The sequence below is a fragment of the Microtus pennsylvanicus genome, chromosome 5 (assembly GCF_037038515.1).
Source record: "Microtus pennsylvanicus isolate mMicPen1 chromosome 5, mMicPen1.hap1, whole genome shotgun sequence".
Classification (NCBI taxonomy): domain Eukaryota; kingdom Metazoa; phylum Chordata; class Mammalia; order Rodentia; family Cricetidae; genus Microtus; species Microtus pennsylvanicus.
In genome coordinates, this window is record NC_134583.1 from 66914422 (window position 1) to 66927812 (window position 13391).

Genomic DNA, 13391 nt, shown 5'->3' on the forward strand with positions numbered 1-13391 from the left:
ATTTACCAAGCTCCACTATGCTCTAGACAGTAGTGCAGTTGCTAAGTAACCAGCCCTGGTGCTGGTATAGGGTGGGGCAGTAGGAGAAGAAACTGGAAAAGACACAAATTTATATTGTGTTCCTGCTGCTGTTGCTGCTGCTGCAACTTCCCATTGCCTTAGCAGCTTACCTAACAGTGCTGGGAGTCAGAGACTCAAACTCACCATCATCAGGCTGAGCTCAAGGTGTGAGCAGGCCTCTGTGTCTTCTGCAGGTTCCAGGAAGGAATCTGGGTCCTAGAAGCACCTGCTTTGCTTGGCTGCATCCTTTCCATTCAGAGCCAGGACTAGCATCTTCTCTCCTTCCTGACGTCTGCTTCCATTCTTAGGACTTGCTGATGCTGTTCTTCCTGCCTCTCTTTTGATTGCTCCATAATTCCTCCAGGCCTGCCTCGGTGATCTCAGCAGATCCTTAATTTCATCTGAGAAGGTCTTTTGCCATAGAAGGGCACGTGTTCACAGGTCCCAGAGAACATCTTTTGGGGGCTTCTGTTAAGTCTACTGTTATCCATTCTCTTACCCCACCCCAACAAGATTCACATCTATTTTACCTGTGGCGTAGCAGGCATAGGCACTGGGACAAGAGGAAGAAAGGAACCCTCCAGCTCAAGCAATTTCAAAGAGTCCAGGCCTGGGAGTAATTCTCTGTGTCTGCCCTCTACCCTCTCAGCCCCTGGTGCAGTCTTCAGGATCTTGCTTCCTCAGGGAAGACAGCATGTATTTGTAGATGAGTCTCTCTGGCTCCTTTCCTGCCTGTAGACCGGCACCCGGGCAGCCTTTTTCATTTGGTCTTTTGTGCTCCCGTCCTGTTCTAGCTTAAGTGTTTCTGGCAGCTGGATGTTCTAAGAAACCACTTTGGTTACGTGGGTGTCTGTAGAATTCCCTCCATCAGACCTTCCTTTTCCTCCCCAGTCTTCCCCGGATAATCCTGTCTCTGCTAAGGTGGCCCAAGAAATCCACAAACCACAGGGGAAGTCTTGCTGCTGCCTTGGTTTTCTCTCCAGGATATGCTTTCCTGACAGCCAGTCTCCAGGTGTTGCTTCTTCTGCTAGCTGAGGAGAAGAAAATGAGCCCTTGGTTCCCTTCCCCTGGCAGTTTTCCCCTCAGCTCCACCTCCTGCCTCTTGCATTTTGCTCAGCAGCTAGAGGAAAGCAGACCTTCAACTTAGCACTTAGCAATCTGTCCAGCTTTTAAATACCCAGGCTCAACACTGACAAGCTTAGTGTCCCATGGAACCCCAGGACATAGTTGCCTCAGAATTTTCTACATGACAAGATCCCTTTCTTCCAGCCACATGTCCCTCATTTCCTGAGTTCATGCCAGTGGCAACTATCACATACAGGTTTCAATCATCAGTCAGTTTGAGTTTTCTCATTTATTTTAAATACACATGCAATAAATTTCAATGATGATAACTAGGACTAAGGTCTGAAAGCAAATCCCAATTTAATGCTCCCTCTTATAAGAGCTGCCTTGGCCATAGTGTCTCTTCACAGCAGCAGAACAGTGTAAGGCAGTACCATAAGTGCCGCGCCCCATTTCATTCCCCTCTGACTGTTTTTTGCTATCTTCAAAGCAACACCAGCACCCTGGCGCAGATGCTGCTGGACGTTGGGAGGAGTTATTCTTTGGTTCAGAATGTCTATTTTTATACAAGTCCTTACCTTTCGTGTCTCCTGGGCTCTCTACAGGAGCTGAGAAAAGGTCTGGGACTCAGCACAAACCTCCAGACGCAGGAGGATGGCTCCAGTGACGAGTACGACTCTATTGAGGAAGACGTCCTCTCTGAGACCGAGACTGAGGACCTCTTAATGCCAGGCCATACCACCGATGAGTTTCCTCTTCCCAGCCAGGACACAGTGCAGAAGGATGTCCCCAAGGACCAGGAGCTGGAAGGCCGGCCTCCCCAGGGCACAGATACCCTTGTGGTGATGGAATTTAACCCAGCTTCTAAAAGTGAGCTCTTCTCATGAGCTTTTTTTGGCCTCTTGTGTCTCTGTATTTAGTCCTAGGACTCAGTGTTCCACAGTGCTTGGAAACTCAGCTCGAGTGAATTCTGGACCAGAGGGAAACAGCTGGGCCCTGTGTACTAACAGGGAAAGGCACCAAAGGCTTCTGAAGACCTCAGGCCTTCCCATGGGAACCATCTTTAGTGTATCATGGGAAATTTAGTGGCATCTGCATCCCGACTGGTTAATGCAAAAGGACTGGTATTGCCTTATATAACTGTAAAGGGCAGAGCTGGAGTAGGGCCCATTGCCCTCCCCTCCCATCCCTACTGCCCTCTACCCCCTCTTTCCTTTTGCCCTCTCTCCTCCTCTCCTCCCTCCTATTGCTTCCCCCTTCTGTCAGATTTCCCTTGAGTTAGTTCCATTCTGAGGAAACTTTCTGGCATTCGAGCATTCGAGGCATAACTGCCTTCATAGGAGACATGGGTCTTGTTGGGTCACTAGAAAGTCAGCGTCTCTTGGCTCTCAAAATTCACAGTAGCAAGTCTACCACAGGTTGCTGCCACTCGAATTAGTCTCTTTGGGGCTGATGAGCTGGGCTAACCATAGGACTAAGGGGTGTGATTGCCTCCTACCCGTTCACATGCGGAGAAGGTGTGGCTAAGGAGAGAGAACCTGAGGGACCAAGGAAGCAAGGCAGGCAGAAGCAGCTGCTGTCCACTTGAGGAAGTTTTTCAGAAAACAGCCTTGAAAGGCAGCAGGAACACTATTGGAGCAGGGGCTTGAGCAGTGGGGCACCTGCTTGAAGGTGACCTCTGACCGTTACAGTGAGATGCTGGTGGGGGTAGGGATGGGCCCAGGTGGGCTGCTGTAGCTGGAGTAGTAGAGCAGCCTTCCCAGCAGAGGTTGTGCTAGTGTGGCGCTGGGCCCTGCCTTCCTGGGGCAGGGAACAGCAGACCCAGGGACTCCAAGAGGGTTGGGACTTGGTGTGCAGAAGCAAAGGGTCAGTGTGGCGGGAGCCTATGAGTGAGCAGAGAGTGTGTTAATGAACGCCTTGTGCTTGATAGTCTCCTCCTGGGTTTGCTTGTTTCCCAGGCCAGGGGGTCCCCGGATACAGAACCAAACACTATGTCTGCCTTTGGGGTCTTTAGGTGTTTTCTCCTCTGTCCTTGATCCTTCTCCCCACACTTGTCCTATGTGTGACTTTCGTGTCCTTCAAAGGTTCGACATGTTAGTTATACATCTTCCCATACACACTGAGATACAGAGATGCATTCAGGACTGGGCCTGGGGCTCAGAGTAGAACACGTGCCTACCATGCCTGACACCTGCTTCTGGATTCTATCCCTAGCACCACATACACACAAGTTCCTAAAAACTATCTACCACCTGCCGTCAGAAGTCTCCTCTGCACCACTAGTGTGAGCGCTCTTGAGGGTAGGTTTGGCAGCAGTCTGAACCTCCAGCTAGGACAGACTTCAGCTTCCAAGCCTTCATTGAGCCTTTGTATGTGCCCTTCCCACATCTGGTGACTCAGGTAATACGCTCATCACCCACAAGAATCCCTCTTCATCATCACCATGTGTACCTTTGCCAGCCCTGTCCCCCGACTCTGCTTCATGACTTCTGTCTGCATCCTGTTTTCTCATCTGTTCAGGTGTCCTTCTCTTCAGCTAGACTATGAGTCCACGAGGACTCTGAATGCATTTTCCTGTGCCCCTTCATCTCCAAGATGCCCTTGCTGGCATCATTGCTTGCACCAATTAAAGCCAGTGCCTCATTGGCCTGCCAGCTGCCCTTATTTTGTGAGGCCTTACCACAGTTGCCATCCCTGTGTGTGCACACGCTGTTAGTAAGGACCTTTCCTGACGGGAAATGTTAGACACTGAACCCTGCGTCTCGCTCAAAGCGTCTCATTTATTTATCAATGCTGTCTATAGATTCCCCTAATCCCCTTCTAGCAAGGTTCCTGGTACAGAAGAGGTCAATAAATATTTGTTGGGTGAACAAGTGAGCAAATGATAAACAAGCGTGTGAGGGGAATGCCCTGTTCTCCGGCGCTCAGTGGCTGACAGAATCCATTGCTTCCCCACAGGCAATAAAATGGAGAGGGTTTTATCTGCTAAGCGGAAGGACAATGCTGAAGTCTTCATCCCCAGCAAACCAGAGTTGATCCTGAATCCACAGCCCCCCACTGTGTTTACAGACCAGGAGAGGGCCTGCTCCAGTAAGAGTTGTGGGCCCTGAGTGAATTGTGGGGGTGAGGGGTGGGTACGCCCAGAGGGCACCATGATGAAGGTCTTGCTTCTTCCTTACCCTCCTTGGAGGGCTGACCTGACCTAGAGCCACTTGCTACAGTTTTTTCTAGTGCTCATTAAAGTATTATTATTATTAATATTTGAAATTACTTTTTCCAGTGCTGGGTATGGAACATATATTTCATTTCCTTGTCTTGTGACAAAGTATCCAGACAAAAGCAACTTAGGGGACAGGGGGCTGATTTAAGCTCACAGCTCTAGGTTATGGTCCCATTGTGGCAGGGACATCAAGGCAGGAATCTGAAGCAGCTGGTCACATCATGGTAGAGCAGAGAACAAATGCATGAATGCTCACACTCAGCTTGCTCTCTCCTCTTTTATGCAGTCTAGAACCCAAACTCGGGGAAGGGTGCCACCCACTTCTTGGCTGGGTCTTCCCACATCAATTAACATAATCAATCATTCAGACACGCCCAGCCTGTCCTAGACAAGATCATCACCACAGACACGTCCAGCCTGTCCTAGACAAGATCATCACCACAGACACGCCCAGCCTGTCCTAGACAGTCCTTCATTGAGGAGAACTGTCAGGGTGACAGTTAAAGTGAAGTGTCACAGAACAGTAGACCTCATACTTACACAGTTTATGTTAGCCCTCACAGATGTTTATTGCTACTCATAGTTACTATGAACACCTTGAAAAGGCAAACCATATCTGAGCTACAGTCATCATGCACACTGGATTTGTCCGGGGCTCCCTGGACAAAGCGCCACTCATAGTTGCTTAGACAAGGCATGGTGTTGACATGGACATCCTCCACGGTGCAGGGAAGCTTGCTCCAGGCTACCTCCCATCTTCTGTAGCTCTGGGTTGTGGCAGGATGACCCATGCTCATGGCTGTCTCCCATATATGTATTTCTGTGTCCACACTCAGCAGTTCTGTAGATACCAGTCACACTGCTTCCACCCTGTGGCCACAGTTTAGCTTCATCATTTGGGAGACCCTTTTTCCTAAGGAAGGCATATCCCGTGTACACTGGGACTAGTATTCAGTGGGTGGGTCTGTGTGTCTGTGTGTTGTTGGCAACTAAACCCAGAGCGTTGCACATTATAGGCGAGTGCCACTGAGCCACCCCACCAGATCATCAGCGTCTTAGGAGATATGATTCAAGATCCAGTTCAGCTGTCACTGTGACAGAGCCTCATTAACTAATTCATAATATTCTTTTCTCCCAGGTTTAGCCATAGAGGAGATGGAGGCAAGGGAAAGGGGGAACAATAGAAAGAAGTGAGAAGGAGCCCAGAGATGGGTGATGGGTGTTGAGGTGAACACATTCCTGGCTTCATAACAGAGGAACACACAAACACACAGGAATCCACATATCACCAAGTCGTCTGTAGGAGATCTGATTACCTCCAGTTTCTGGGAATTGTTCCATAGGTGCTGTTTGAGATGGAGTCCTCACTTTGAACAGCTTATTGGTATTAAAGGTAGTTACCATGAGTGGTTATTATTTTGTCACAAGCTATTCAGGGCCTGGCTCCTCCAGCAGCCAAATATCTCAAGTTTGACAGTTGAGGTTAAAGTGGAAAGCTGGCCTTGTTACCACAGTGTCCTCGGTACAATTGGATCACAGTGGTCAAAGCTGTCTTCAGAAGCCAGCAGGCTGATTACCAGGCCAGCCACAGATGGCTTTGCCAACAAGTGCCACGACGGGCACAGCATCTCTCAGTAAACACAAAGGAGTCTCTCTCTAGGATGGGGAATCCTGGTCCCTGGGCTGAGCCCAGATGAAGCCCTCTGCTTTGTTATGGTTATAGGTTAGAGGGGAAGTGTATTTCAAACCACAGACCTAGGCAGAGTGAGCTGGCGTGTTCACACCACTATGGGTACAAGGCGCCAAAGACATTCTGAGAGGACACTGAAACCAGCACCCCATTCTCCCATGGAATTGAGGGTGGCCTGCTCATGCACGCTACCTTTCATTTGGTTGCAGTTTGGGTGTGTAAAAAGACTTCTTAGTCTTCCTTGCAAATGAGCCTTTCATTGTCACAGCTGCCTCTCAGCACTTGCGTCACAGTTTTTGCTGTCAGTCATAGAGCTACTCAGTTTTTTTTGACCGTGTTTATGGCCTGTATCTTTATTTCATTCTTTTCTTTTCAAAATTCCTACATCTCTATATTAAGGTTTGTTTTTTGGTAAGCAGGATGCAATTAGTTTTTATTTTTATCCTCCAACAATCTGTGTGTTTTAATGGAGTACTTAGTCCATTTACATTTAATGTAATTGCTGGTACATTTGAGTTTAAACCTGCAATCTTATTATCTGTTTTTTTATTTGCTTTGCCTGTTTCATGTCCCTTTTTCTTCCCTCTCTTGCCTTCTTTTGAACCAATTGTCTTGTATTACTCCTCTTTCCCCTCCCTATTAAATTGTTAGTTATACATTCTTTTATTCTTTTACTCATTACTAGAGATTGCAGTGTGCATTCTTGACTTATCAGCATCTACTTTAAATTAGCACATTTACCACTTCTAATTCGCTGGAAAGACCTCTAGCTCTAAATGTTTGTTCCCTTCCCATTTTAAATGCTATCACTGTTCGTTTTAACTTCCATTAGACATTGTTATTATTATTGTTGTTGTTGTTGTTTTATACAGTCAGTAGTAATTTTGAGGCATCTATGCTATTGACCTTTCCACACCCCTCACTCCTGGCTGTTTCCAGATCACTCCCACTCTCCGACTGTCTTTCCCTCGAGTCCATCACAAGCCATGCTTGGCTTCTAGCTTGTGGTAGCTCTTCTCAGCGTCATGGAGAGGAGGAGGCCTCTCAGGTGTGTTCACCTTCTGTCTGCCTGCACCTGGCCCTGTACTATTTATCTCACAGTCCCTTCCCTCCCCATAGGGGCATGCCTTCAAATAGATTCCTTTTTACAAAGCAACTTCTGCACTATTCAGATCAAGTTTTTTAGTGTTGCTTCGATGAAAGAGTGTTAAATTAGTCTGCCATTCTAGAATGGTAACCCACTGCCTGCCTCTCTAAAACTTTGTTTCTCGTCTTATCCCCGTTTCTTTGGCCAAGCCTATACCTCTGACCTCATGTCAGTTAAACATGCATTTAACGTGCAGCATCGTCCTCTTCACTCAGCGTCACATCCCTGACTCTCCCCACAGAGGCCTCGCGTCTTCTAGAAGGGGAGTGAAAATTTGTATCTGGTGCAGAAAGTTTGCTGTCTCTATCAGAGATACTTTTTCCAGAGAAGCCACCAGCTGCAGAAATACAGTAACAGTGTCAGTGTTACTAACCGATCAGTGCGAGCTGAGTTAGAGGATGCTGACAGCCCTGTAGTTAGGGCTCCTGTCCAGACACCTGCGGCACAAGTACTGCATGTCAAAGTCCAGAGTCTTGTAACATTCCAGTCAGTCCTCATCAACAGCGAGGGATAAAAACTGGTAGTGGCTAAGTGATATTCTGTCTGTAAAAGAAGAAAAAAATCAGACAGCCTAAGTACCAAAGGAAATGAATTGATGGCTCACTTAGACATGAAAAGTCCACGCCTTAGAATGGTTGAGCCCAGCCACCTGCTCTCTGACTCAGTGGATCTAAACAGCTAAGTATTTGTTCCCAAGAGTTCTCAGGTGCCTCTGAGATTGTTGGTTAGGAAACTCACTGTGGGAACCACTTCTCACACAGGTGGCCAGAGATGGCCCAGGGACTCCAGGCTCCCAGGTGGAGGGGTGTGGAATGCTCCTTTCCTAATAATCACAGTGTGAGTTCAAAAGCCCCACGTTTCCTGGCCCAGGCTGTGGCCTGTGTGGATAGGGAGAAATGTATCAGGTCTATTCAGTTTGAGAAGATAGCAGAAGGTGTGTTCCCTGAATGACACCATGGGCACTGTGAAGGTCCCTGTGTGCGGAGCAACTGCATGTTCCTTCCCTATCAGAGCCAGCCACACAGGCCATTGTATGGAAGCAGCTGTGGCTCTGGCATTGTGCTGACAGGGACAACTTGAGGGAAGTAGGATTGAATTTGGTTCATTGTTTCAGAAGGTTTATTCCCTGGTCGCTCAAATTGTGTTTCCTGGTCTGTTCTAAGGCAGATCATCACAGAGGCCAGAGTGTGCCAGGGAACAACTTCATGGCAGGAAACAGAGGAAAAAGGAATACAGGAAGAGGCCAGTGCAAAGTCTAGGCCCTGGAGATGTGTCTCTAGGGATCTACCCTATTCAGCTAGGTCCTACCCCCTATTTTTAACCAGCTCCCAATAATGCCATCATATTTCCATTAAGAGTGTTAGAACTCTAAAGGTCTAGACGTGTTGAGAAACACCTCACTGACTAACAGAGGTGTGTTTCACTAGTCTCCCAGGCAGTTCTTTGGCTAATCAAGTTGACAATTAATAATAATTATCACATGCTAACCCAAGAAAGTACATGTTACTGGGTCTATCTGATCAACTGCAGATGACCAGCTGCCTCTGCTATTTTGATTCTTAGAGCAGTGTATTAGTGAGGGCTCTCCAGAGCAGCAGTTCTCAACCTGTGGGTCACAATGTCTTTGGGGGTCAAATGACCCTTGCACAAGGGTTGCATATCGGCTATCTTGCATAAATCCGATATTTACATTACAGTTCTAGAAACTGGAAGTCAGGACCCAGGTGAAGGAAGTAGGTCTCTGAGGACATGCCCAGACAGGAACTTTGCCACGGCCCTTTCCTCCCTCTGTGCTCCTCACCTGCCATGAAGTAGACAGCCTCCTCCTCCCTATCCTCTGCCTTGGTGCTCTGCCTTCTGTGGGCCTGGAATCAGCAGGGCCAAGGGCAGTGGGCTAAAGCGCTGAGGTCTTTTTATAAGGTATCCATTTGGTCATGATAGTGAGGGAGCTGACCAGTACAGCATCTCTCTGCAGCTTTTTAAAAGAAATAGTGGAAATCCCACAGCATATGACCCACGCAGGCTTCACTGTGGGCTGCTGGTTTATGAGCAACAGCGGATGCTTACTCATCTCCCATTTAATCATTGCCGCTGTGGGGGGTCCTGGGTGACCCTCTAAGACTCTGGAATGTAGTCGGTCAGAGGCAGTTTTGCTGGGGTTCTGATTAGAGCCTGTTGAGGCACAGTTGGTAGAGAGGTGGCTCACCTTCTGGTAGATTCTTTGTGATGTGTTGAATTCATGGCTAATCTTCTGGATGACACACCTTTTGTTTTTAGCTAAGAGAGGAAAGCCAAGTACCAGGGAAACCAAAGGGAGTGGGGTTACTGGAAGAGGGATGGTTCTCCATCCAAAAAGAGCAGTTTGGGATAAATTAAAATGTGCAATTTGGCTTTTGCTAGTGGCTCAGATTTACGGAGTGAATAAATCTACTATTCCCTGGATCCAATATGAGAATAAATTCACCATCGTGTGGCATTCAGGCCAGTGTTGGTACAAGTGAGAGATGAGGGCATCAAAAAGAGTTAAAAGGTGGTTGCAGTGGGAGGAAGCCCACGGAAAGGTGGTGCCCGTCATCAGTGTGACTCGGAGGACGCTGTATTCTGGAAGGCAGCAGCAGAACAGCACTGCTGGTGGGACTGCAGAGCCAACCTCTTCCTAGAAGATGGTGACAATGATGTCATCTTAGCATAATACTGCTAGAAGAGCACAAACAGCCCCCTTGATCGAGCTGTGAAAGAGCGTGCCGAAGCCGTCACTCAGACAAAACTGGCCCCTTTACCAGAAGAGTCGAGCACTGTGCTGGGTGGTCGAGGCCACTGTGTCCCTTGTCCTGGAGGCCACGCTGTGGTCTTCCTAGTTATCTCTGGGCCACTATTCCAGTGCAGCCCCAGACCTCTGAGCTCATGTCTACAGGCTGGCAGTCAAAAACCAAGGGTCACCATGTAACTCTTTGGGCACTAATTTTTGAGTGTTGTAGGCAGCGAAGACGGGAATGTAGTTAAGGACCGTGAGAGTTTTGGAGTCCGCTGTCCTGGCCAGCCTCCTGTTAATGGGACGGTTTCTGATGCTCACTGGGCTCTGTCCATGGTCCTAGCTGCTTGTGCGCAAACCACTGGGAGGGGCTGCAGCAAGTGTGGGCTTTTCAGCTGCACTTTACTGGTTAGAGATTGAATGCCTTTCACAAGCACTGAGATTTACAGGGTTAGGGACTGAGTTTCCCCATCCATTCACTTGACAGAAGTTAGAGTGCTAGATGCAGACATGCAGCAGTAAACAAGACGGGGATGACCTCAAAGAGTAGCTGAGATCCATGAGGTCCCTCAAGAACCCAGCTGCAAACTCCCCAGCCTTCTACCGACCATTTTCAACCTTGCTGCCCATTGCAGCCTCCTGATCAAGCTCTCCCTCCCTTAGGGCCCTAGCACCTGCCTCTCCTGGGTCTGCAGAAGCTTCCTTGTGTTGACAGTCATGGCTTTGTTGCCTCCAGCCTCTCCTTAGTTGTCCTCTTCCTAGACTTCATCTTAGGTGGATATGTCCACTGCCATCCTGTCTAGCCTTTCCTCTGCCTACTCCATGTCTGTCCCAGCTCTAGGACTGTAAGGTCAGTGAAGGCTGGGGATGACTGTCCACCGACTGCCATTGTCTTGCACCCAGAGCAATGTCCACCTCAACTCGGGAAGCCTACAGTATGAGTCAGGAGCCTGCCGTTCTGTACCTCTCACCAGGCTGGGAGACCCTTCCTGCCTCTGCCGCCCTGGAATCAGAGTGAGTTTGTTGGTTCAGATCTCCAGCAGAGAAGTCCAACACCACTGCCTTCAGCTTCCTCCTTCCTTGTCTCCTGCCTCATGACTATTTTAGGTACACAGTCTTTTTGCATCAAGTGTGGTCCTCACCACCTTTTACCCACCTGGACTCTCATGATGTTGAGGATTCCACATTCCAGCCATTTTTTTAAACAAAAGATAAAAAAGGATTTATTTCCATGAGGAGCACAGTCCCATGTGGGGAACGCTGGCTGGCATTCAGAAGCACACTTATCCCAGGCATATGACCTTGTCAGGCAGCCTCACTGCCCCAGTGCCTGCCTCAGTCTCCAGACATTTGCAGTTACTCTGATTTTGGCTGCTGAGAGGGGCATTCTCCATCTTGGCTTGGATTCCAGAAGAGCCAGCAGCTCTCTCCAGCTAGTACCTAGTTGTGTTATCCAAAGTCTTCTTTCTATGACAAATACCTAAAGGAACAGTTGAGAAGTAGAGAGGCTTTTTGTCCATAGCTTCAAAGGTTTCCATTCCTGGTCATTTGGCTTCATTGCGTGGCTCCCTTTTAAGGTGGGACATCATGGCTGAAAGGGTGTAGTGGAGCAGAGCTGCTGACCTCATGGTGACTAGGAACCAGGCACAGTGGCGTATTCATGTAATCCTCTGGGAGGCCTCTAGTGAGACCTTGTCTCAGCAAACAAACAAATCAAGGTAGGGCAGTGAGGTATGCCTTTCAAAGGCTCTCCCTAGTGACCTGCTTCTCCACCTTCCTCAATAGCATTTCCCAAGAGTCTATTCACATTTTTCACAGATGCCTGGGAAGATGGCTCAGCAGGTAAAGAGGCCTGCTAAGTCTGACAGCCTGAATTCAATCTCCAGAACCCATATGGTGGAAGGAGAGAATAAGTTGTCTTCTGATCTCTACAGTGCACCTGCACACACACACACACACACACACACACACACACACACGCACGCACGCACGCACGCCCACACACACGTAAATCATTCAATCAATATGTAAATAAGCAAAGTAAAGAAAATGTAAAACGGAATTTGTTAGAATATGTTACTGTATTAATGGTCTGACCTCTGGGAATGCCCTCACAAACATCAGAGGTGTGCTCCACCCTTCTGGGAGCTTCTCAATGCAGTCCCATCCACAGTCAAGGTCAATAGCACACTGGCTACCCTGGAAACCAGCTGGGGTGGGGGCTGCACATTTGGGGACCTGGGGACGCAGGGCTACTGAGGAAGGCAGATGTCACTGTGCTCACCATGCAGTAGCTGAGCATTATATAGCTGATCTAGGGTGTGATGCATAATGGTCACCTTGGGGCAGTAAGACTGTCCATCTCCTCAGACATCACCATTTCTGTGGCAGGAACCTTCAAGCTCTCCTCATGCTCTGCGGAAATGTCTGGTCAACTGCTGTGGACTAAATCCCCCTACTGTGCCATGAAGCATTAGAGCCAATCCCTGTGTCTTACTGTACCTCCTCCTCATTACCCAGGCTCTTCATACCTTCTCTGTATTCTCTTGTCCTCTGCCAACCTCTGGGGACCTTTTTACTCAGTTCTATGTTGCTATGTAGTTTAGTCTCTGCCAATGGATGAAAACATGTGGTATTTCTTACAGTGCCTGGCTTATGTCACTTAACATAGCATCCTCCAGTTTCATCCATGGTCCTGCAAATGATAGGAACCCAACCTCTTTACCTCTTTACTGCAGAATAATACTCCATTGTAGGCATATGTTATATAAAAAAGATTAATCTGTCAGAAACACCTCTGACAGATTAATTAAGTAAAGTTGACTTAACTTTCTCCAGTTGTACTGCAATAAACATGGATACCCAGGTAATTAGTATTCTCTCTCTCCCTCTCCCTTCCTCCCTTTTCCCTCCCTCCCTCCTCCCCGCCCCAAAACCATTCTAACTGAGGTCCATAGCACATAGCAGTTTTGATTTGCATTTGCTTAGTGTTTTAAGTATGGTTATCATATACTTGTTAACCCTTTGACTATTCTTTTTTATATTTATGGTTGTGAGCCTAGCCTTTAACGGCTGAGCCATCTCTCCAGCCCTTGACTATTCTTTTTTAAAGTAGGTTTTGAATGTTCTTTTTTAATATAAAGTTTTAATATAAATAATATAAAATAAAGGTTTCATATAAATTACTTTTAATTCTGTATAAGTATGTATACATGAGTTCAGGTGCCTACAAAGGCTCTGGCCTGGACCTAAAGTTACAATTGGCTGTGAGTCACCTGATTTAATTGCTAGGAATTGAATTAAGTCTTCTGGATGAGCAGTACATGGTTTTAATCACTGAGCCATTTCTCAAACCCTGTCAATTCTTTTTGTAAAATTGTATTGATTTTTATTGAGCTCTACATTTTTTTCTGCTCCCCTCCCTGCCTCTTTCTTCCCCTTCAAGCCTCTCCCAAGG

At 47.7% G+C, this 13391-nt stretch overlaps 1 protein-coding gene across 6 annotated transcripts in view; it reads left to right on the forward strand.

Annotated features, from left to right (window-relative positions):
- Katnip (katanin interacting protein) overlaps positions 1-13391 on the forward strand; it is a 173824-nt gene that overhangs the window by 93806 nt on the left and 66627 nt on the right. For 4 of the 6 annotated variants that reach the window (XM_075972153.1, XM_075972150.1, XM_075972152.1 and 1 more), the window contains 2 exons: positions 1731-1995; positions 4084-4215. In XM_075972153.1, the coding sequence (XP_075828268.1) occupies positions 1731-1995; positions 4084-4215 (397 nt within the window). The remainder of the gene's footprint in view (positions 1-1730; positions 1996-4083; positions 4216-13391) is intronic. The other 2 variants (XM_075972156.1, XM_075972155.1) reach the window with 2 other exon arrangements.